General features: G+C 41.6%; 1 protein-coding gene across 2 annotated transcripts in view; it reads right to left on the reverse strand.

The window, feature by feature from the left end:
• hook2 (hook microtubule-tethering protein 2) overlaps positions 1–5,092 on the reverse strand; it is a 16,725-nt gene extending 11,633 nt beyond the window's left edge. The window contains exons 1-8 of one of the 2 annotated variants that reach the window (XR_014534161.1): positions 4,933–5,092; positions 3,359–3,441; positions 2,588–2,660; positions 2,169–2,219; positions 1,506–1,638; positions 1,297–1,364; positions 522–584; positions 26–106 (exon numbers count right to left, since the gene is read on the reverse strand). Coding sequence is in view for 1 of the 2 variants with exons in the window: in XM_083545031.1 (XP_083401157.1) it covers positions 26–106; positions 522–584; positions 1,297–1,364; positions 1,506–1,638; positions 2,169–2,219; positions 2,588–2,660; positions 3,359–3,441; positions 4,933–4,977 (597 nt within the window). In the remaining variant the exon portion in view is untranslated. The remainder of the gene's footprint in view (positions 1–25; positions 107–521; positions 585–1,296; positions 1,365–1,505; positions 1,639–2,168; positions 2,220–2,587; positions 2,661–3,358; positions 3,442–4,932) is intronic. The other variant, XM_083545031.1, reaches the window with a different exon arrangement.
• Between the last annotated feature and the right edge of the window lie 17,408 nt (positions 5,093–22,500).

The raw sequence follows: 22,500 nt of genomic DNA on the forward strand, positions 1-22,500 counted from the left end.
CACACACACACACACACACACACACCTGCTGCTGGAGCTCTCTGCAGCGCTGAGATGCGTCGTCCTTCTCATCCAGCTCCTCGCTCAGGAAATAATACTTCCTCGACTACAAAAAAAACAAACAAAAAAAAAGCGATAGAGTGTCAGTAAAGTAACGCAAAGCAAAGTCTAGATGTATACGCACCTCTCATCTCGTTTCTGAAATACATGAATTTAAATTCCAGGATGTAATAATTAAAAACGGTGATGGTGCGCTCTGATTGGGCGAGGTATACTCTTCCAATTACTAACCAATCACAGGAGACTGTGAGCTTCAGTATGTGTAAGAGGGCAAACAGTGCCTTCCTCAGAAGTGTAAACAGCAACCGAAAGTGGTTTGTTCAGTCATAAACTGTTACAAATAAGTACATAAATCGGTTCACCATGCTACGTTAGCCTTTAGCTCTGTGACGTGTGCTAACTTGCTAGCGCTAGTCTAGCGGGTTTTAATTGGAGGACTTTCGAACGAGCGACGTACTCACCTGATAATCAAATTCTCCGTATGTGTCTGTGCTTCCTGATTCCACAGGCTCTTTGGTAAGCAGCTTGAGAACAAACATCCAACCACACACACACACACACACACACACACACAAACATATATATATACATATATAAAGAACAACCCTTGATAAGGCAGATGGTTTCCACCATCACACCAGTCGCATGTTTAAGATCTCTGATGTAAATAATAAGTGACTCAATAGAGGTTCATCCTGCAGGTTCGCTGCTCTGAAGCATGTGAGAAACCTGAATGGAGTTCCAAACATCTAAACTGCACGAGAGCAGCATAAAAAAAAAAAAAAGATGTATTTGCTCTTATCATAAGATTCTCTATTCTGGGAAGATGTTCCACTAGCTTTTGTGGAGATGTGTGAGAGATTTCATTCATCTACAAGGGTGTTAGTAAAGTCAGGTGCTGATGTAGGTGAGGTGAGAAGGTCAGTAGGTGTTCTACAGGGTTGGAGCTCTATAGCAGGAGATCCTCCACACACTTCCAACCCATGGAAAGTGGATCTTCATGGAGCTGGTTTTGTGCGCAGGGCTGGAACAGGTTTGGGTCTCCTAGTTTAAAGGGAAAATGTTCATGCTGCTGCCTCCACAGATGTTCTCTACAATTGTGTGTCTCCAAATTTGTGAAAGAACATGTGGGTGAAGAAAAGTCAGGTGTCCCAACACTTTTGAAAGTTCCAGGATCAGCCATATTATACAGAACTTTGGATAAAAAGACATAATGGCTGAACAATGATGTTGTACCTCTTGGATGGCGGTCATGACGACGTGCTGGACCGACTCCTCGAGCGTCATGATCTGCTGAATGTGTTCTGCAGAAAGACACATCAGTGCAGAATGAACACCCTGAAGCGGTTTCTACACAAGTCAGTTGTAGGAAATGAATGTGTCGTGTGTGAACGTGTGAGAACGTGTGCTCCTGGAGAACGCTGATGGAATTGTGGATACTGTACCTTGCTTCTTCTCGCAGCTGACAGCGCAGCCTAAAACCAACTGCACCAGCCGACCCAACTCAAACACGTCCCCCGTCTCCCCGATCAGAGGAACGTCTGGAACATGTTCATCCGCTACCTGCTGACCCAGCACCTGAGAAAGAGAGGGAAAGAGAGACAGAAAATACAGAAAGAGTGATAGGAGGGAGAAAGACAGGAGAGAAAGAGACAGGAAAAAGAGAAAGAGACAGGCAGGAGACAGAGGAAGAGAGAAGCAGGAGAGAAAGAGAGACAGAGGAGAGAGAGACAGGAGAGAGAGATAGAGGAGAGAAAGACAGGAGAGAAAGGGAGATAGGAGAGAGAGAGACAGGAGGGAGAGAGATAGAAGGGAGAGAGACAGATAGAAGGGAGAGACAGGAGAGAGAGAGAAAGAGAGACAGAGAGAGAGAGAGACAGAGAGAGATAGAAGGGAGAGAAAGAGAGAGAGAGACAGAGAGAGAGATAGAAGGGAGAGAGACAGGATGGAGAGAGACAGGATGGAGAGAGACAGGAGAGAGAGAGAGAGAGAGACAGAGAGAGAGAAAGAGAGAGCAAGAGATGATCATGGAGCAGTCACTGAGTGTAAACATTTCACCAGTCTGCTGAATCATAACAGAAAAGCTGCACGTCGCTCGCTCTACTCACATCATGGTAATATTCCAGCATGCTCTGGAGGATCTTCTTGAGGTTGCTGACCTGAAAAATGCACATTTACAAGAACGTTACACTGATGTATATACACACACACACACACACACACACACACAAAACTCCAACAAAAGTATTGGGACACCTGACTTTTACAGCCATATGTGTGTGAAAGATCTTCTGCTATGGAGAATATCCACAAAATATCTAGTGCAACATCTGCCCAGGAGAGTGGAGCTTATTCTAACAGAGACTAAATGTGGAACAGGATGTTGAGAAAGAAGCACAAACCAATCAGGCGTCCACAAACGTTTGTCCATATAGTGTACAATAAACAACAACACACTGATTCACGCATTCACACGTTTCCTGGACAGTCGCTGTTTAGAGAAGGAGAGAACTGGGAATATAAAGACCTTGATCCTCCAGTTGTCTCCGGTTTCCTCCTTTATCCTCCCCAGCCACGCCTCATTAAACCAGGACGGGTCTCTGGAAACGTGGAGAGAGGACGTTTGTGTGAACGTGAACACGGCAAGCTGCAAAACTGCCACCTAAACAAACTTCTGATATTCTTTTAAGCCTTTCATGCACAAATTATATAAAAAATAAATAAATAATAATAAAAAAATAAATAATATAATTAAATAAATCATGAATTAATCTAAACAAAACATTAAACGGTTCTTTAAAAATATTTTTAAACATCACACATTAAATCTAATATAAAAACAAAGATATGTGAAACACGTGTTAAAAGAAAAAAAAAGAAAAAATTATAAAAAATTTATAAAAATCTTTTATAAAATCATTAATTAATCTAAAAAAAAAAAAAAAACCATTAAATGGTTCTTTAAAAATTTTTATAATATTTTTAAACATCACATTAAATTTTATATAAAAACAGGATACGTGGAAACACGTATTAAAAGAAAATAAATAAATAAAAAATTATTTGTAAAAAAATTTAAAAAAAGGAATTAAATAATTAAGCTAAATAAAACATTAAATTGTTCTTAAATGAAAAATGAAAGTATTGTTTTTAAATGTCACAAATTAAATATAAAAAAAATTATAAATGTGAAAACACGTATTAAAATTTTTTTTTTAATAAAAAATAATAATTATATATATATATATAAAATTTTCAGTTCACACACACACACACACACACACACACACACGTTTACATTTTGTGCAGCACGTGAGCGATGGCCACTCCGCTGGTGAGGTCTTGTTTACTCGTACATGACGGCACCTGAAACGTCCGCAGCTGTGAGATGGAAAAAAAAGAAAAACACACAAAATGCCGAACGTGTTAACACAAATCAGCCGTGTTTCTCATCTAGATGTTTTAAAATACAGCTGATGGAGAACTTCCAAAAGGCCACCTGATGCCAGGAGAGTTCTCAGCCACACACTTCCTGTGATCTTATTTTTCATGGACATTCACGGAGCTCACAAGTGTACAAGTGTGTAAATCGCGTCTCGCTACACGTCTGTATTAATGCTCAATAAAAATGAACCAGATTTTACCAGTGTGTGTGGTAGAACATGACAAGAACAAGCCTACCAACTCTCCATAGCTTTGGTGTGATGTGTCAGGTTCCTGGAGATGCCTGAAAGTGGCCTTTGCTCAATTATGCAACAGTTTTGTTTTTTTTCTGTCTTAACACGAGACTTTGGACGCATTCGATCCTGTGGAAGGTTTTAATCTTTAAAGCAATCGCGTCTCGTTCACATCTTCACGTTACTCAAAACCAAACGGACAGTCACGATGGAGCTTTTATAAAGAGTTTAGTGATTAAAGTATAACTGTGGTGAGGAAAAACTCACCGAGGAAGAAACCTTGAGAGGAACCGGCCTCAAAAGGAGAACCCATCCTCATAACAGAATGTTTTTCTACAGAATTGCAGATCTGCTCATGCAACCTCAATCTGTGGTCCTGAATGTAGAAGATTGTTGATATTAAAAAGGTTTCGAGACTAACGGATGTAACTCGTCCTGTTCTGACCACGTGCGTTACCACGTCCATCACGATTTCATCACGGACAGCAAGTTGGAACAAAGAGAAAACGTGAAATTCTGCGTGAAAAACGTTTGACACGACGTGCGTCTGACGTACGCCGATGCCGAGACGAGTCGTCCGAGGTGTTTCTAGGGGCATGCGAGATTTAACTGCGGAAAAACGTCACCAAAAAAGGCGAAACCTGCAAAAACGTCAAAACAGTTCGGCAACTCGTGCATGATGATCGTCGGCGCACAATCCACGATCTGAAATTCCGCCCCCCACCGTCGGAGCGCGGTATTGCTGTCCAATTAATTTTTTTTTTTTCATTGGGACTTTAAATATTCCAAACTATTATCATGTTGCTTGTTTTTATGCCTTTTTTTTAATACGCAAATGAAATTAAATCATTATTAATATGAAATATTTTTTATTATGATTAGTCACGTGCACACGAAAACCGGAAGTGCCCAGTTTTTGCACCTGTTACACTGCAGGAATGACGCTTGCATACTTCTAAAGCACTTTTTGATCCACTGGAACACACAATAAAGTCCACAAACCTTTTAAATAAAACGTTTAAACCGGCAACTAATTAAATAAAGTCCTAAAAAAACCCCAGGTAAACACGGAGAAACTCTGTTTGTTGAAGGTGTGCTAGCATGCTAGTCAGAGGCGGTGAGTCAGGAGGACAGGGCCCGTGGAGTTGGACCTGAGACAGGGGTGGGTTGGATCGGCGTGGACGTGGTCACTCACCCAGCTGAGTAAAGAGTCACACAGCTCGGCCTTGTCCACGCTCATGCTGGCGGAGGGAGAAGCGGACGGAGCTCCAGCAGGAACTCACTCACACTCAAACTGTTGCTGAGTGACGCTCCGCGATGACCTCATCAGCGTTACTGCGCATGCGCTGACCACGCATGCGCCTTCGTATAAGGAACAAAGTTGTGTTGACATTCTGGTGATGAGGATGAGGATGAGGATGAGTTCCCTCTGGAGTCTCTCAAGGTTTCTTTCTCATTTTTTTTTTCTCTCAGGAAGATTTTCTTTGGATATTCAGTTATTTATAACTATAAGTTTTTCCATGATGTGCAATTAAAAACTCCCTGATGTGGACAAAGAAACCGTAAGAGGAACCAGACTCAAACCCATCCTCATCCTCAGCACCTGATCTTCTTTCATTACATTTCCAAAATCGTTTTCAATTCGTATAGTGATTTAAACAAAAGAAAAGCAGCTTGAAATGTATACGTTTAGTGCCCATAATTCTGTTCCTTCTAAGTTTATCCCTAATAAACAAGAGATATGGCAAGAAAACCTCCTGAGATGGTGTGAGGAAGAACCCTTGATAGGATCTGGTGACTGTTCAGCGTTTAAATGCAGAACTGTTTATGCAAACTGTGGTCCTGAGCCCATTGTAGCAGACTGTAGATGTTAATCACACTCCAAATCCATCCTCAAAGTTCTTGAGTCGCTTAATAACTTCATGGGACTGATGTGGAACCATGTTTAGAGTGGTCTCCATTAAAAAAGAAAAGAAGATCTGCTTCATATTTTGTTTCGTGTCTTTTTTTTATGTTTTCGAATGATGTCATAACGTTCACTCATCGTTCAGACATCATGGACATCATCATCATCATCGTCGTCGTCATCACCATGGTGATTTCATCGTCAGCATCGTTATCGTTGTCATCACGATTGTGGGCATCTTTGCTTTCTGTGGCATCAGCATTATCATCATAATCATCATCATCATCATCATCATCATTATTTGTGTTGTTTTCATCATTGTCGTCTTCTTCATCGTCTTTATTGTCCTGTCATCATCGTTGTCAATGTATTTGTTTTCCATGCCATCATCATCATCATTCATCATCCTCATCAACTTATTATCAACATATTCTAAAATATAATTCAAAAAATGTGTGGTTAAAATAATACTTGAGTTGCCTGGAAACCATACACATGTAAATAAACAACACTTTTCATCATGACCGCTAGATGTCACTGTTTCACAAAATATTCCCCCTAACATCGATTGTCCAGACTTCAAACTGCAGTGTCTCAAAACCAAACCAGATCAGTAAATTAGCTGGTGTTTGAGTGAGGAACAATGATTAAACACAAGCATCAGAGTCAAACACATTAAACTTTATTTAAAAAACAAAACACAACCAAAAAAAAACAACAGAGGGCATGATTATACACTGTGAACATGATCAAGCTCATCTCACAGCTCCATCAGCAGCATCTACACACACATCTGTACTCTCTCAGTACCTTCCCATCATCTAGGAACATCTTCTCCTTCAAGCACCTACAAAACCTCAGCCAAGCTCCATAGTCTCCTCAAACTTATATAAATAATATTATAATGAATTTAAATGTAGGCTTCAACAGTTCCTGAGGAGGTTCTTACAGGAAAATCTGATCAATCACAGAAGATAAACGGGATTCTTGTTTGGGTTTCTGGTGCAGCAAGCTGAAATGTGAAGATATTTCAAGGGAAATGAAAAATATCATTTACTTCATGGTGTTTTGTGCAACTGGTTTTTAGATCCAGGATCTTATGGATGGTTTAAATGAAATAAATAGTTGCTTCAGTACAGATTTACTGTTGAACTGTTACAAAAAAAAATTATAATAATAAAACGGTAAAGTGGACAAAAACATTATTCTTTTTTCCGAGTGTCCCTGAGGCCATTTGAATGACATTTTTATTAGATTCCTGCCAAAATTTATGAATAAACATTTATACATATTATTTCCCAAATATATTCTTCATTCAAGAATTACACAATTACAGACCACCATGTGTGAATCAGGGTCCGGCTTTACAGACCCACTGAGGAATAAAGAGTAATGATGTAACGAACGAATAAATAAGATCAAATCCTAATACAACTGACTCTTTAAGTCACTGACTCGTGAGTGTCCTTTACCCTGACGTCTTCTTATTTTTAGAGCTTTGTGCCCACTCCTTCTCATCCCGTTTACATTTCTATAAACAGCTTTCAACACTAAACTGTCAGGAACTGGCAACGATGACAAATCTCAGCACCGTGTGTGAAGGACTTCCTCAGAATAACTTCTCTCTCTCTCTCTCTCTCTCTCTCTCTCTCTCTCTCTCTCTCTCTCTCTCTCTCTCTCTCTCTCTCTCTCTCTCTCTCTCTCTCTCTCTCTCTCTCTCTCTCTCTCTCTCTCTCTCTCTCTATATCTCTTCCTCTTATGTCACCTAAATAAACCAGAGTAGTCTTGTTTCCTGCTGAACCCCACCCTCTTTTCTCTCTCTCTCTCTCTCTCTCTCTCTCTCTCTCTCTCTCTCTCTCTCTCTCTCTCTCTCTCTCTCTCTCTCTCTCTCTCTCTCCCCTGCTCTATCTCTCCACCTCACCTGGCTGAGTGCACACCTTCTCGTCACTAGGACTTCCTGTCCCTCCCATCCGGCTGCAGACGAACCTGAACTTATTGCCATATTTGTCCTTGAGCTTTGCTCTTTAGTTGTTTTGCTTTTCTTCTCTCCCTCTGTTTGTACTTGTACGTCTTAAACCTGAAGACCGTATCTCAGCCTCTCATCTTTTATCTCTTCTGTCTTCTTCTCTTTCATTTATATATATATTGCTCTTATAATTCCTTCCGCTCTTCTGGGAAGATGCTCCACTAGATTTCGCAGTGTGATTTGTTTATCATGTAAACATATATATATATATATATTCTACATTCATAATTTATATGTAAATAGATAAAAAACATGCCAGAATACCAGATGGTTACAAAAATTAATTTGCTTTCCAAATAATAACCCCCTAAAAACCCCATGCTGATAATATTCTCAGGTGGAACTTTGTTCCATTTCATACTTAACACGATCATTTTGCAAGACTTTAACCGTTAACGCAGAAAAAAAAAAAAAAAAAAAAAAGGTCGCTTCCTCATTTTCACTAAAATACTCAAATTACTCACAATCGTTTGAACTTTTTGGGCCGAAACAGTAAAGTTATATGATATTGATCTGCAGACGTCGTCACTATTAGAACATGAATCAAAATAATATACAAATAAAAAAATACTGGGCATTAATACCTCATTAATATGCGTAAACGATGTGTAACCGATTTTCCGATATTGATGATTCCATCTGAGATCTCAGGAGACGTTACAATGTCCTTCCAGCACCTCCCCATCGTGTACCTCCGTGTGAGGTTTACAGTTTCTATAGTAACAACTGGTTCACTGGCGATTATTTTACTATCACAACATACCAAAGGGGTTTCATTCTACTGTCCATTCACCAATTAATGGGGATTTATTGAGCTTAGACCTTTTCAAGTCATCCATCAGCTCAGGGGTATAATACTCCATCCAGTACTCCTTTATCCACCATCTCCACCCCTCTCACCGCTCGGCCGTGACTCAACTACTTCTCAACAAGAATAAAGCTCATCTCATTAGCCCAGGTCGTTGTACCTCACCCACCTCACCAAAGTATTTATAATGCCCCGTTACCCCTTCACTAGGCCGTTTATAATGCTTCGCCCACCTCCTCATCTCTAAAGCAGGGGGGTTTTAATGCTCCATCTACATTCACCCTGCCACCGATCAGCAGGGGGGTTAGAATGCTCCATCCATCCATCCTGCTTTCACAGTAGCGTGTTTGTGAGGCCACTTGCTGGGGTGGCTGAAGATGGAAGACTTACTCACCCACTGAAGATCTGTGACTAACACTTTACGGAGGAAGGTGGGGGGGAGGGGGGTCCAAGACGGGGATTTTGGTCGAGAGAGAAGGAACAACTTGCTTATTTCTGGCACTGCACCATTTACTCTTCTAAGTTCCCCTTTTCACTCGTTCCTCATTGTACCGCCTTCGCCTCCTGTCCTGCCAACTTTGCTTTTTTTTTACACTCTGAATTCAACCTTTTAACCAAAGTAGTCATACTTGTGTAAATCCTGGAAGGCGAGGCAGCTACCGCAAACCTTCAGACCCAAGACATAATAAATAAGCAGCAGCAGTAATAGTAGGAGTAGTAATATTAAAAGTGGTAGCAGTAGTGGTCATGTGGATAGTAGCAGTATCACTAGTAGTTTAGTAGTAATGCTAATGCTAATGAGAGTTGTAGTATTACTAAGAGCAGTAGCAGTATTAGAAGAATGGTAGTAGTGAAACTAGTAGGAGTAGTATTAGTGATAATATTAGCAAGTATATAAACAATAGTAGTGGTTCCCTGGTGGTCTAGTGGTTAGGATGCGGCGCTCTCACCGCTGCGGTCAGGGTTCGATCCCCGGTCAGGGAACCAACCCCAGCCACTCTTAGTGCCGGTCCCAAGCCCGGATAAATGGGGAGGGTTGCGTTAGGAAGGGGATCCAGCGTAAAAACATGGACCAAATCAAACATGCGGATGATCCGCTGTGGCGCCCCCTAATGGGAGAATCCAAAAGGAAGTTTATAAACAGTAGTAGTGATTGTATTGATCATGCTAGTAGTAATAGCAGTGTTGTAGCAAAAGTACACACGTCCTTGACTTAATAAAAGTAAAAAAGTTTGGGCTCTGACTTGTACTTCAGTAAAAAGTAGTCATTATTACTACCTGCTTACGTGTCACACTGGTAACTGGACCTCACGTCATATTAATACATTAATACAAAAGAATTTAAGATTTTGTTCTCTAATGAATGTGTCCAGGCTGAAGATCCACCAGAACACAAGCAGAGAAAAGAAGATGATGATGATCAGGAATGGGTCTGTTCTCACTCATGTTTCCTCCAGACTCCTTGTTGCCTTCTGTTTTGCTCATTGTTATCTTCGTAAGCTGGTCTACGTCTGTGGTGTGTGAGAGCCAGGAAATGATACGCCGGCGGTAAATCGAAAAAGCCGCAAGAAACAGGTTAATGGGCTGAAATATTGACTTTTCACCCAAACCAAAGTAACGAGTCTGTTTTGAAAATGTAAGAATTAAATAGTACAGATATTTGTGTAAAAAATGTAATGATTAACAGTAAAAAGTCAGAAAAATAAACAGTGAAGTGAAGAACTGATACCGGAAAAATCTACTTCAGTACAGTATTTATACTTCATTACTTCCTCCTCTGGTATTGATCATGAAATTAGGAGTAGTAACAGTATTAGCAGGATTACTAGTGACAGTAGTGGTAGTAATATTGATCATACTAGTAAAAGTAGAAGTCGTACTAGCAATATTATTACTCGTAGTAGTAGTAGTGATACTAGAAGGAATATTAGCAGTGTTACTAGTAATAATAGTAGTAAATACTAATAGGAGTAGTATTGTTATTATTCATACTAGTAGGTAGTAACAATAGTAGCAGTATTATTATTGTTAGTAGTAGTAGTGATAATTCCCGGAGTAGTAGTGTTACTAGTACTAATAGTAGTAACAGTTTTAGTAGTAGCCTTCATTTTAATGTAAAAAAAATTAAATGCTAGTTGCTTAGCATTTAACGTCAAATGAGGATGCTAATTTTATGTATAGAGAATGGATTAGTTTTTTGCCCCACAGTGGACTGCCACTCCAGTAAACTCCCTGGGACTCACTTGGCCACCCCGTTGTAAAAGTTCTGGCTTTACCCCTAATGACTGCCCCGTTATGTTCCCATATAACCTTTAATCTTCAGAATTTAAAATTCCACACTTAATATAAACAGAGCATGTCAGTTTTAATACTGTGACAGCTGCTCCTGCCCCTGCCCCTTTCCTGGCCCCTGCCCCTTTCCTGGCCCCTGCTCCTTTCCTGGCCCTGGCTCTGGCCCCTGCCCCTGCCCCTTTCCAGGCCCCTGCCCCTGCTCCTTTCCTGGCCCTGGCTCTGGCCCCTGCCCCTGCCCCTTTCCAGGCCCCTGCCCCTGCTCCTTTCCTGGCCCTGGCTCTGGCCCCTGCCCCTGCCCCTTTCCAGGCCCCTGCCCCTGCTCCTTTCCTGGCCCTGGCTCTGGCCCCTGTCCCTGCCCCTGCCCCTGCCCCCCTGCCCCCATGCCCCTGCCCCCCTGCCCCGGCCCCTGCCCTGGTTAGACCTAAACGACCTTGCAGATCTAATTCGCAGCCACAGCTCTTTGGTTGTCTCTCTCCGTGTCCGTTCATGAACGGATGATTGTGGTTTTTGGAAAGACGAGTGCATTCCGTTCTGCGCCGAGGAATGTGCGCTATGCTGTGCTCGGCCACGCCTGAGAGCGAGCACGGGAATCCAGTTTGTGTGTGTCTGTGTGTGTGTGTGTGTGTGTGTGTGTGTGTGTGTGTGTGTGTGTGTGTGTGTGTGTGTGTGAAAAAGGAGCTTGGAGTACGAATGGAGTGATAAGCGAGACAGCAGTAGGGAAAAACCCAGTAGAATAAACTCCAGACATGAGCTCATACGGGGTACAGGTGTGCACACAGAGTAAAGGTGTGGCCGAGGAGAAAGATTGACAGCTACACTGACATCCCACCCACACACACACACACACACACACATACAGGCTCATGCTTCAGGATTTGTTAGCATGCCTGGGGCATAGTTCACAGCGAACACTTAAGTTGCATAATCCTGATGTACAAAATGAGAATCTTTTACTCACCGAGTAAAAGAAGCCACATAACAGACAGATGTTATCTCACAAAAGCCAGATGTGTGACCGAAAAGACTTGTTTATGTAACGGATACGGAAGGCGTCTCGAGTGTCGGCACTTTGTCATTGTTAAGGACTGAGGATTTTCTTGAAAGAATGCATTTTTGTCTTGAGACACAATTTGATTTCATCTTCAAGAAAGAGAAAAGGGTTAAGGGCAAAAGTATTCAGACACACACTGCAGGAGACAGTTGCTCAAGGGCCCAACAGCGCCACCTTGTTGGCCCTGGAAATATTAGCACAATTATACGAGTGCCGTTCAAGTCAAAGTGGGACAGGTTTAAAAATAGATGCTAGCGTTATGGTATCTGTCTGTCTGTCTGTCTGTCTGTCTGTCTGTCTGTTTGTTTTTTCCTGCTCTCCTGCACCCCAGGCCTCCTTATTTCCTACATCAGCACCTGACTTTACAACCTTGTGGCTCAATGAAATGTCATAAACCTCCACAAAATCTAGAGCAACGTCTTTCCAGAAGAATGGAGGTTATTATAACAGCAAATAGGACTAAATGTGGATGTTTAAAACAGGTCCATATACAGTACCGGTCTTACAGTCGGGTGTACGCAGACTTTTGAGCTGTATAGTGTTGCATCAGGATGCAAGCTTTTCTTCTTCTTTTATCGCTTTAGATTTGCGAACGTTGTAAGAGAAAAAAAATAAATAAAAAAATCCAGAGTTGTCCAGATGTGCAGGGCGTAAGGCCAGGGTATTTGGCAGACGGGACACAGGGCCCAGTCATTAAAATGTTTATTGTGTGTTTGTCAGCTAAATGCCTTGCGTGTGTGTTTTTGTGTGTGTGTGTGTGTGTGTGTGTGTGTGTGTAAAGTGTGGCACGAACATGGCAGGTGCCTTCTCCCAGAGGAAGGGGTGTAACTCCCGAAAGCAAAACAAACACTTGTCTGGTTCGGGAGTTGTGTCGTTTATCAAACACAGCGGAAAGCGAGATGAGAGCACGCTCACAGCGTGACTAACTCAGGCCTCTACGCCGCAGAGATGAAAGTAAAAAATGCTGCTTTTAACCAAAGCCTCGACATACCGCAGGCTTTGATTCGCTAATGATGGCGGCGAGATGAAAATAAAACCGAGCCCGTGAGAATTCGCGTGCTCACGCTGTCGCTCCTGAAAATGCTGCACTTAAACACACACGGCCCGAGTGCTGCTCTTCAGGAGGGTAAATTAGCCGACGTGACTCAGCTAGCGGGGATATGAAGCTAGTCATTACACACACACACACACACATTTCTATACACACATACACACTATGATGCTGGTGGATCATCAGGTGTGTGTGTGAGAAAGCACGCAAGGCTCGTTATTTTTATTGCCTTTGGCTTTGGGTGTCTGGTGGCAGCAGTGAAACTGCAACTGAACAACACACACACACACACACACACACACACACACACACACACACACACACACACACACACACACACACACACACACACACACACACATGCACACACATAACATATCCACCCACACTGTGGCAGCACATGGCCAGCAGGAGGTGACTCACTATGGCCCACTTGCTCCTGTGTGTGTGTGTGTGTGTGTGTGTGTGTGTGTGTGTGTGTGTGTGTGTGTGTGTGTGTGTGTGTGTGTGTGTGAGTGAGTGTGTTTGGCTCTTCTCTGAGCATCTCACCATTTTGTCCCTATCATTATGGCCTCGCCTCCCTGCCTCAAGGCACCAGGTGGGCAAAACGCACGGGCAACGTGATCTACCGCCATTGTCAAAACCACACACACACACACACACACACACACACACACACACACAGATCACTTGAAGGGGAGAACAGATGAGATGCCCAAAGCCCCTGTTCACCAGCTGCTCATGCACTTTGTTGGCAATTGTTGACTGTGCTTGCTCTCTCTTTCTCTCTCTCTCTCTCTCTCTCTCTCTCTCTCTCTCTCTCTCTCTCTCTCTCTCTCTCTCTCTCTCTATCTATCTATCTATCTATCTATCTATCTATCTATCTATCCATCCATCCATCCATCCATCCATCCATCTAATAGTGTTCAGTAAGGTCAGAGATCTATAGCAGGAGATCTTCCACATATGTCCAACCCATGAAAAGCAGAACTTCATGAAGTGTGGAGTGTGGTGGTGTTCTCTGAGGTAGTTCAGAGCTCTAGATCTCGGGCTTTTGCAGTGTAGTGTTCAGATTGTTATCTTTCTAGAGCTCGAATACTGTTTTATTCCTTAAATCCAGTTAGCCACAGTTTTTTTCTATTTGACTTGTTTTTTGGTGCTTTGCATCTGTTCAGGCTTCTTTGTAAGTTGAAACCAAGTGCAAGCTGGTAATTTGGTAATTACACACAAATGTACACACACTTGAACACTAAACACACACAGTGAGTGAAACCTAGACTATCACTAATCCTGACTCAGCACTTCATTACTGTTTATTCTCAGTCTCACCTGCGAATCTGAGGTCAGTGTCTGACTGAGGGTAATATTTTATATTTATAGTTACGCTGTGTGTGTGTGTGTGTGTGTGTGTGTGTGTGTGTGTGTGTGTGTGTGTGTGAGTGTGTGTTTAATAGGTAAGTGTTTTTTTCTTTCAACTTATTTACCTTTTACTCAGCGACTATGCCTTGTTTACTATCGCAGTTTCACCTGAAACACCGATTGTGTCGCAATCGCCTCACGCCCATTTCCCGATCTACCTTATTCACTGATCACCATTACCTGTAGCTCATTAACTTCTGTAGTCACCACAGAAATAAAGCACATCACAAAAACATTAAAAAAGTCAGACATGGAGGTGGAAGCTTAATGGTTTGGGGTTGTTTTGGAGCAGGGAAGGTTGGAGGGTTTTCCCAGAAAGTAAAAGGAATCCTGATCCAACATGGCAACCATTTCATACTTCAACATCATGCGATTCCGTCTGGACTGCGACTCATTGGAACCGATTCCTCATACAAGACGATGCTCTGGAAAAATGTTATTTAGAGAGCAAACAGTCGTCTGGAGTGTTATCTATTATGGAAAGTCCTGCCAAATCACCACACATCGATCCTACTGAACTGCTCTGGGATGAACTGGATCACAAGAAAGAAATCTCCAACTAGTGAAATTGCCAAGCTGAACGTTTGGAGAAAGGAAGTGTCCGGATTCTGAGAGTGTGTAAAGCTGTTCTTCATGCTAAGGGAGGATTTTTCACTGGAAATAAAGTGCAACATCTTGACATTTATAAGTTTATCTTCATACCGTTACATGGAGTTTGTTGCACAGAAACATACATGTGTCTCTCAAAAACCATAAAAGTGTTTCCAAATTTTTACAGGCACACTCACTTCACCAGAGATCTTCCTTCTTCCTCATTCCCCCTGAATAAATTCATGATTTATTACCACAAACACAGTCTAAAATCCTCCTTTCAGTATGGATGGAAAACATCAGGTAATGTGTACATGATTTTATTTATTACTATTTACCTGTTTATTGATCATTTCAGTGTATATTTTGGTGGAAAGGATTAATGTGAGATGGGAACTGGGAAGTTTGGATGGGAGTCAGTCAGAAGGGTAAATATACAAGTGTATTATTGCACTTTCTTCGTGAAGTTTCTAGAAAAACCCGATAAATAAATAATGAAAGAACTCCATAACTTTCCGGCAAACTCTAAACTATCTAGAATTCCAGAATATTCCAATGCAGTTTCAGCGATGGCAGCAAACTGATGATTTTCTCAAATCACGTACTTCTTATAACTTTCCACCTGTAGGATCTTGAGTGGCCTCCTGTAAAGCTCCAACCCTATTGAACACCTTTGGGATGAATGATTTACACTGATTGCACCCCAGGCCTCCTCATCTCACCTACATCAGTACCTGACTTTACTAACAACCTTGTGGCTGATTGAAATCTCCACAAATCTCCACAAAATCTAGAGGAACATCTTTGGAGGTAGGTAGATAGATAAACGTTTGGCCATTCACTACATATATTCCTTCTTTAATGACATAATTTGCATAAATCATGATTTATAATCGATAAAGTTTCTTCTTCTTCTTGTTCTCCCGTAAGGAGTCACCATAGCAGATCATCTGTCTCCATGAAATCTCTTAAATCTCCACAAAATCTAGAGGAACCCCTTCCCACCAGAATGGAGCTTATTATAACAAAAAAACATCTGCGGTATCCAAGGTGAGATCCAGGTTTCTCTCATGTCTCTGCTAAGCTGCCAACAAAAAAATGGATTTCTCACGATTTGCTCCCATTGTGAAGGTTCTGGAGTCCATCCCAGGCACACTGGTTGTGAGGTGGGAATACACCTTGAATGAAACCCCAGTCTATGACAAGAGACCAGGCACAGACACACCTAGGAGTTATTTAGAGCAGCCAATCCACCTGGTTTGTTTTGTGAGGTGAAAAAAACCCAGAGAACCCAAAGGAAACCCACATGGACACTAGAAGAACCTGCAGAGAAACTCTATTGATTACAAGAAATAAATAGGGAAACTGGGCATAACTTGCCATGTTTCCCAAAAGACCGGTGATGTGGCAAAAGGATCATCCACTTCTTAAAAACACACACACACATTCATGAAAACACACACACACTTGCGTGACATTTTCTTTTAACTGGTTTCCTATACTGAAAACGATCACGTCTCCTTTTCCCAGAAACATTTTACTTCTTTTTTTTTTGTTTCTCTCCTTCCTACAACTCATTTGTTTTTTTCTTTTTTACATCTGGGTTTGCTTTCTGTCCTGCAGACGTTTCGCCTTTGGCCGCATCCCTCCGTACCCGCCTGCTCCAGGTCTTTGATAATGTTATGATCTTCCAGCTGTGTTAAAACGCAGTGTCTGCTGAACAGCTGTTCCCGAAAACAGTTTCAGAACAACTGGGAAAGACAGAGAGAGAGAGAGAGAGAGAGAGAAAGAGGAGAGAGAAAGAGACAGAGAGACAGAGAGAGAAAGAGAGAGAGAGAGAGAGAGAGAGAGAGAGAGAGAGAGAGAGAGAGAGAGAGAGAGAGAGAGAGAGAGATTGAGAAAAAAAAGAGGGATTGACTTTTAAAACAATTCAAACTGACCCACAATTTGTCCTACTGAAATGAATGTATTGGTCGTTGTATGTACCAAAACTCCGGAATGCTAAATCAAGGCCAAAATGAAAGTCCTCGTGTATTTACAGCCACCGGCGAGTTTATTTTCTAGACAGACAACATGAGAGAAATCGACTTAATTAGAAACACTGCAGGTTATTGGTAAAAGTGCTTGGTCAGCATATTCTTCAAACCATTGGAATGCTTTTTTCAGTATAGCAGACTGGATTAATGAAAACACTGACAATATTTTGTTACAGTTTTTCTCAGCTGCTTTGGAGCGTTTGCTCGAATCATCATCCTTAATATTTGGATAGCAATGCATTTCTCAATACAAAGTATACAAACAGCACAAAACAATGGATTTCGTGCGAAAGCCTGAACTTTTCCCAAAATCCTTCGCTCTCAAAAGTAATTATTTGTGTCAATGAACATCTCATTCCCATCAGAAGCTCTTTTGTTATTGTTCACAGATGATGTCACAATGTTTGGGCCTGTTGTCACTTTGACGCTGCACAGTTTCAGTGTTTCTTGATTTAAACTCTGGTTCGGATCTGAACTAAAAATGCACAAAGTTGAATTTCTTCTGTTTGGTATCTGACTTTCAGCAGCACAATTTCATTTATTCGATCGCATATTTGATTTATTTTTAATGCAGGAGACGGACACACTTTTACCGCACTGTATTGGTGTTTTTTAGTTGTTCATCAATTTTCAGAATGTATAATTCTGTGTTTTGGTGCCAATTGAAGGTTCACAAGATTCACCTTTGACCCGTTTTAGAGAACCGGTTGATTTTCGGTTGATTTGATGCCGATCACTTACATCAGTGACATTCGAGATTCATCTGCAAAATTTATCAATTCAACACATTTACAAGGTAAAGTTTAATAGAAATTTTAGATGACAGATTATAACAGCTGGTTTAACCATTTTTCATTCAATGACGTACACAATGAACTGATGCTGAGATGTTTTGGGGGTTAAAACTATTCAGGTGGAACCAGTATCATGTATTTTGATCAACATGAACATAAACAACTGATAATGTAGGAAACAGCAGACACTTGTACACTTGTACATATATATATATACAGTGAGGAAAATAAGTATTTGAACACCCTGCTATTTTGCAAGTTCTCCCACTTAGAAATCATGGAGGGGTCTGAAATTGTCATCGTAGGTGCATGTCCACTGTGAGAGACATAATCTAAAAAAAAAATCCAGAAATCACAATGTAGGATTTTTAAACTATTTATTTGTATGATACAGCTGCAAATAAGTATTTGAACACCTGAGCAAGTCAATGTTAATATTTGGTACAGTAGCCTTTGTTTGCAATTACAGAGGTCAAACGTTTCCTGTAGTTTTTCACCAGGTTTGCACACACTGCAGGAGGGATTTTGGCCCACTCCTCCACACAGATCTTCTCTAGATCAGTCAGGTTTCTGGCCTGTCGCTGAGAAACACAGAGTTTAAGCTCCCTCCAAAGATTCTCTATTGGGTTTAGGTGTGGAGACTGGCTAGGCCACACCAGAACCTTGATATGTTTCCCACAGAGCCACTCCTTGGTTATCCTGGCTGTGTGCTTCGGGTCATTGTCATGTTGGAAGACCCAGCCTCGACCCATCTTCAATGCTCTAACTGAGGGAAGGAGGTTGTTCCCCAAAATCTCGCAATACATGGCCCCGGTCATCCTCTCCTTAATACAGTGCAGTCGCCCTGTCCCATGTGCAGAAAAACACCCCCAAAGCATGATGCTACCACCCCCATGCTTCACAGTAGGGATGGTGTTCTTGGGATGGTACTCATCATTCTTCTTCCTCCAAACACGTTTAGTGGAATTATGACCCAAAAGTTCTATTTTGGTCGCATCTGACCACATGACTTTCTCCCATGACTTCTCTGGATCATCCAAATGGTCATTGGCAAACTTAAGACGTGCCTGAACATATGCTGGTTTAAGCAGGGGAACCTTCCGTGCCATGCATGATTTCAAACCATGACGTCTTAGTGTATTACCAACAGTAACCTTGGAAACGGTGGTCCCAGCTCTTTTCAGGTCATTGACCAGCTCCTCCCGTGTAGTTCTGGGTTGATTTCTCACCTTCCTTAGGATCATTGAGACCCCACGAGGTGAGATCTTGCATGGAGCCCCAGTCCGAGGGAGATTGACAGTCATGTTTAGCTTCTTCCATTTTCTAATGATTGCTCCAACAGTGGACCTTTGTTCACCAAGCTGCTTGGCAATTTCCCCGTAGCCCTTTCCAGCCTTGTGGAGGTGTACAATTTTGTCTCTAGTGTCTTTGGACAGCTCTTTGGTCTTGGCCATGTTAGTAGTTGGATTCTTACTGATTGTATGGGGTGGACAGGTGTCTTTATGCAGCTAACGACCTCAAACAGGTGCATCTAATTTAGGATAATAAATGTAGTGGAGGTGGACATTTTAAAGGCAGACTAACAGGTCTTTGAGGGTCAGAATTCTAGCTGATAGACAGGTGTTCAAATACTTATTTGCAGCTGTATCATACAAATAAAAAGTATAAAAATCATATATTGTGATTTCTGGATTTTTTTTTTTAGATTATGTCTCTCACAGTGGACATGCACCTACGATGACAATTTCAGACCCCTCCATGATTTCTAAGTGGGAGAACTTGAAAAAGAGCAGCGTGTTCAAATACTTATTTTCCTCACTGTATATATACAGTATATTTTTCATATTTAAATATTTAAATAGTCTCTCATGTTACAGCAGTGGCAAGTCATCAGGACTAGAACATGAGTATGTATTAAATCATTATTTTAAAGCTTTTCTCTCACTTGTGCTGCTTCATCTAGTGTCTGCTTATGCTACTGTTTTTACCCAATCGATTTTAAGCCATCTTGTGTTGCCGATGTTGCTTTTAACCAATCAGATTTGGACTTGGCAGCACCGGGGCCGTCCAGCAGGCGTCCGATAACGTCATCGTTTTTACATTAATCGATGGGATGGTCAGAGAGCGTACAAGTCAGAGCTCGCGAAACGCATCTGTAGCAAACTGCCCAAGCTCATACGTATATATTGATGTGGATTTAATAGCTGATTTTTCAGTCCACAACATTTAGGAACTGATTTGAACATTAACGAAACAGTTTTCAGGAAAAGCTTGAGACTGCGAGGAAAGTTCGGCGGAAACAGTCCAGTTTTCTTTCCTGTACAATTTACACAAAAATGCCTTAAATTTTAAATCCCCAGGAAAAACATAATGAAGCATAAAAATACACAGCGGTCATTTTATAAGGTTAATATCGATGCTGCTGCTAGAGATGATGTATTTTAGTACTTTAGTAATGACATTTATTCTCACTATGAAATTCCCGTCTGTGACGCAGCGCTCTGTTCTACATATTGTTTAATATTGATTGTTTCTACAGCTGTGGTGTCATAATGATGGTATCAAGAGGTGGATTGATTCAAGTCAGACACCACTGAAGGTCTGGGGGTGAAATTAAACAGCGTCCACTGTGTTGAGTTTTTTGAGCCGAGTTCAACCTCGGCGTTGTGAACGACACGCAGGCGATTTAAATTTGATATCATGAATTTAATATTGTTACACTTTTCAGTGTAAATAATGATCTACTCTTTGGATTTGGAATACAGAGACACGTTCCATAAGGGAATAGAGAGAGACGAATTCAGAAACACAACATTACATTTTCCTAATCTTCCCTGACTGATTAAATAACCTGAGAATGTGTGTATGTGTGTGTAAGTGTGTGTAGGTGTGTTTATGAGAGAGAGAGCGAGGGAGGATAATTACAGGCTCTGGCAGATCCAGGTGAGTTGTTCAGCGAACACCTGCGTTTCAGGAGCAGACGGGACACCATGCCTGAGTGCTGACTCTACTGTCTTTCCTATGACCTTTGACCATTTGACTCATTGCTGAAGAGTCAAAACGAGGTCAAAACTTCAAACCCCCTCTCCCCCACCCATCTCTTTTCGTCTTCATACAGTGTAATACACAGTTATATAATCCCCATAGCTGGCAGTTGAGATCTCTATACGTTTGTTAAACACTCACCTGCTACTTTTCCTTCAGCTCACACTTCCGCCTTCATCCAGAGCGTCACTACACACAATCACGCCTCATTTATCATTTTATTACTGCGTTATTATCAGGGAAACCTTTCTGCCTCATTAAACACTGAATTAATTAAAGGAAACGAGAGAATCGTTAGGAAGTTACATCATCACGATGTTAAAATCCCTGCAACCTGATTGGTCAGAAGGAGTCGATTCATTTTCCACATTAATGTGCTCGTTCTGCTCCGGTTCCTGTAAGAAGACGCTGATATTTATAGGAGGAGTTCTCAAAAAAAACGGGTGGGGAGAACTTGTTTCACGAGGGTCCCATGATATGAAATGTAGCTACAAATGGATAAAAAGTATGATACATAGCAGGGTGGTTCTGCTCTGGTGATTTTCATCAGGAAAAATGAGGATAGACAGGATTAGAAGTTGAGTTTATTAGAGGGACTGTGCAGGTAGGACATTGTGAAGACAAGGTGAGAGAGATGCGTTGGTCATATGCAGAGGAGGGACATGAGGTATTTCACTAGAAGAACGCTGAGGACACTCTGGGGAAGGTCAAGGAGGAGGTTTATGGATGTGGTGGGGGAAGACACGAGGTAGTTGTAGATGTAGAGGACAGGGAGGTATGGAGATGAATGATCCGCTGTGGTGTCCCCTAATTGGAGCAGCTGAAAGGAGAAAAAGAAGAAGATGAAGGAGAAGAAGAAGAGTGCTTGACTTCTAGGCAAATAATCTCGTGAAGCACATTGTTATATCATTTGTGTTTTTTTTCCTGTAACCATGTCTTTTATCCCTATTAGAAGGAATCATGCAAAAAATTATGCTAATTATGTAAATGAAGGAGGAATATATGGACTGTATGGCCAAAGGTTTGTGGACTCCTGACCCCATAAGTTTGTGGACACCTGACCCCATAAGATTGCAATGTGCTTCTTTTTAAACATCCAACTCCACATTAAGTCTCCATTTACTGTTATAATGAGCTCCACTCTTCTGAGAAGATGTTCCGCTAGATTTTGTGGAGATTTGTGTGAAGATTCATTTAGCCACAAGGACATAAGTCAGGTACTGCAGCAGGTGAAGGTGAGGAGGCCTGGGGTGCAGTCAGCGTTATAAATTCATCTCAAAGGTCTTCAACAGGGTTGTGTATTAGAAAGAATCCTAATCCAGAGTGACTTCTTCACTAATGAGCAGCTTTGGGGGTTAAGGGTTTGGCTTGGCTGGGATTTGAACTCAAGACCTCCTTGCCATTTACATTAATGCGAAGCAGGTTTTCATGAAGCTGGCTTTGTGTACAGGAGGCATCGTCATGCCGTAGCAGGAAAATTTCATGCTTGCGTAACTGAAGGCGTGTTATACGATTGCGTGGCTCCAACAATGTGGTAGCAGTTTGGAGAAGAACCACACATGGGTGAAAAGATCGTGTCTGAATACTTTTGACCACATAATATGTTTTCAGTGTCTTGTGTGTATTTTAGATGGGATTCAATCTCTGCGTCTCTGTCCTGCACGTCAGCGACTACCGAGACGATATGATGGGACACATGAGACGATCTGGAGCACATATGAGTTGCTGTTTCATGCTCACATCG

This window comes from Silurus aristotelis (assembly GCF_946808225.1).
Source record: "Silurus aristotelis genome assembly, chromosome: 6".
Classification (NCBI taxonomy): domain Eukaryota; kingdom Metazoa; phylum Chordata; class Actinopteri; order Siluriformes; family Siluridae; genus Silurus; species Silurus aristotelis.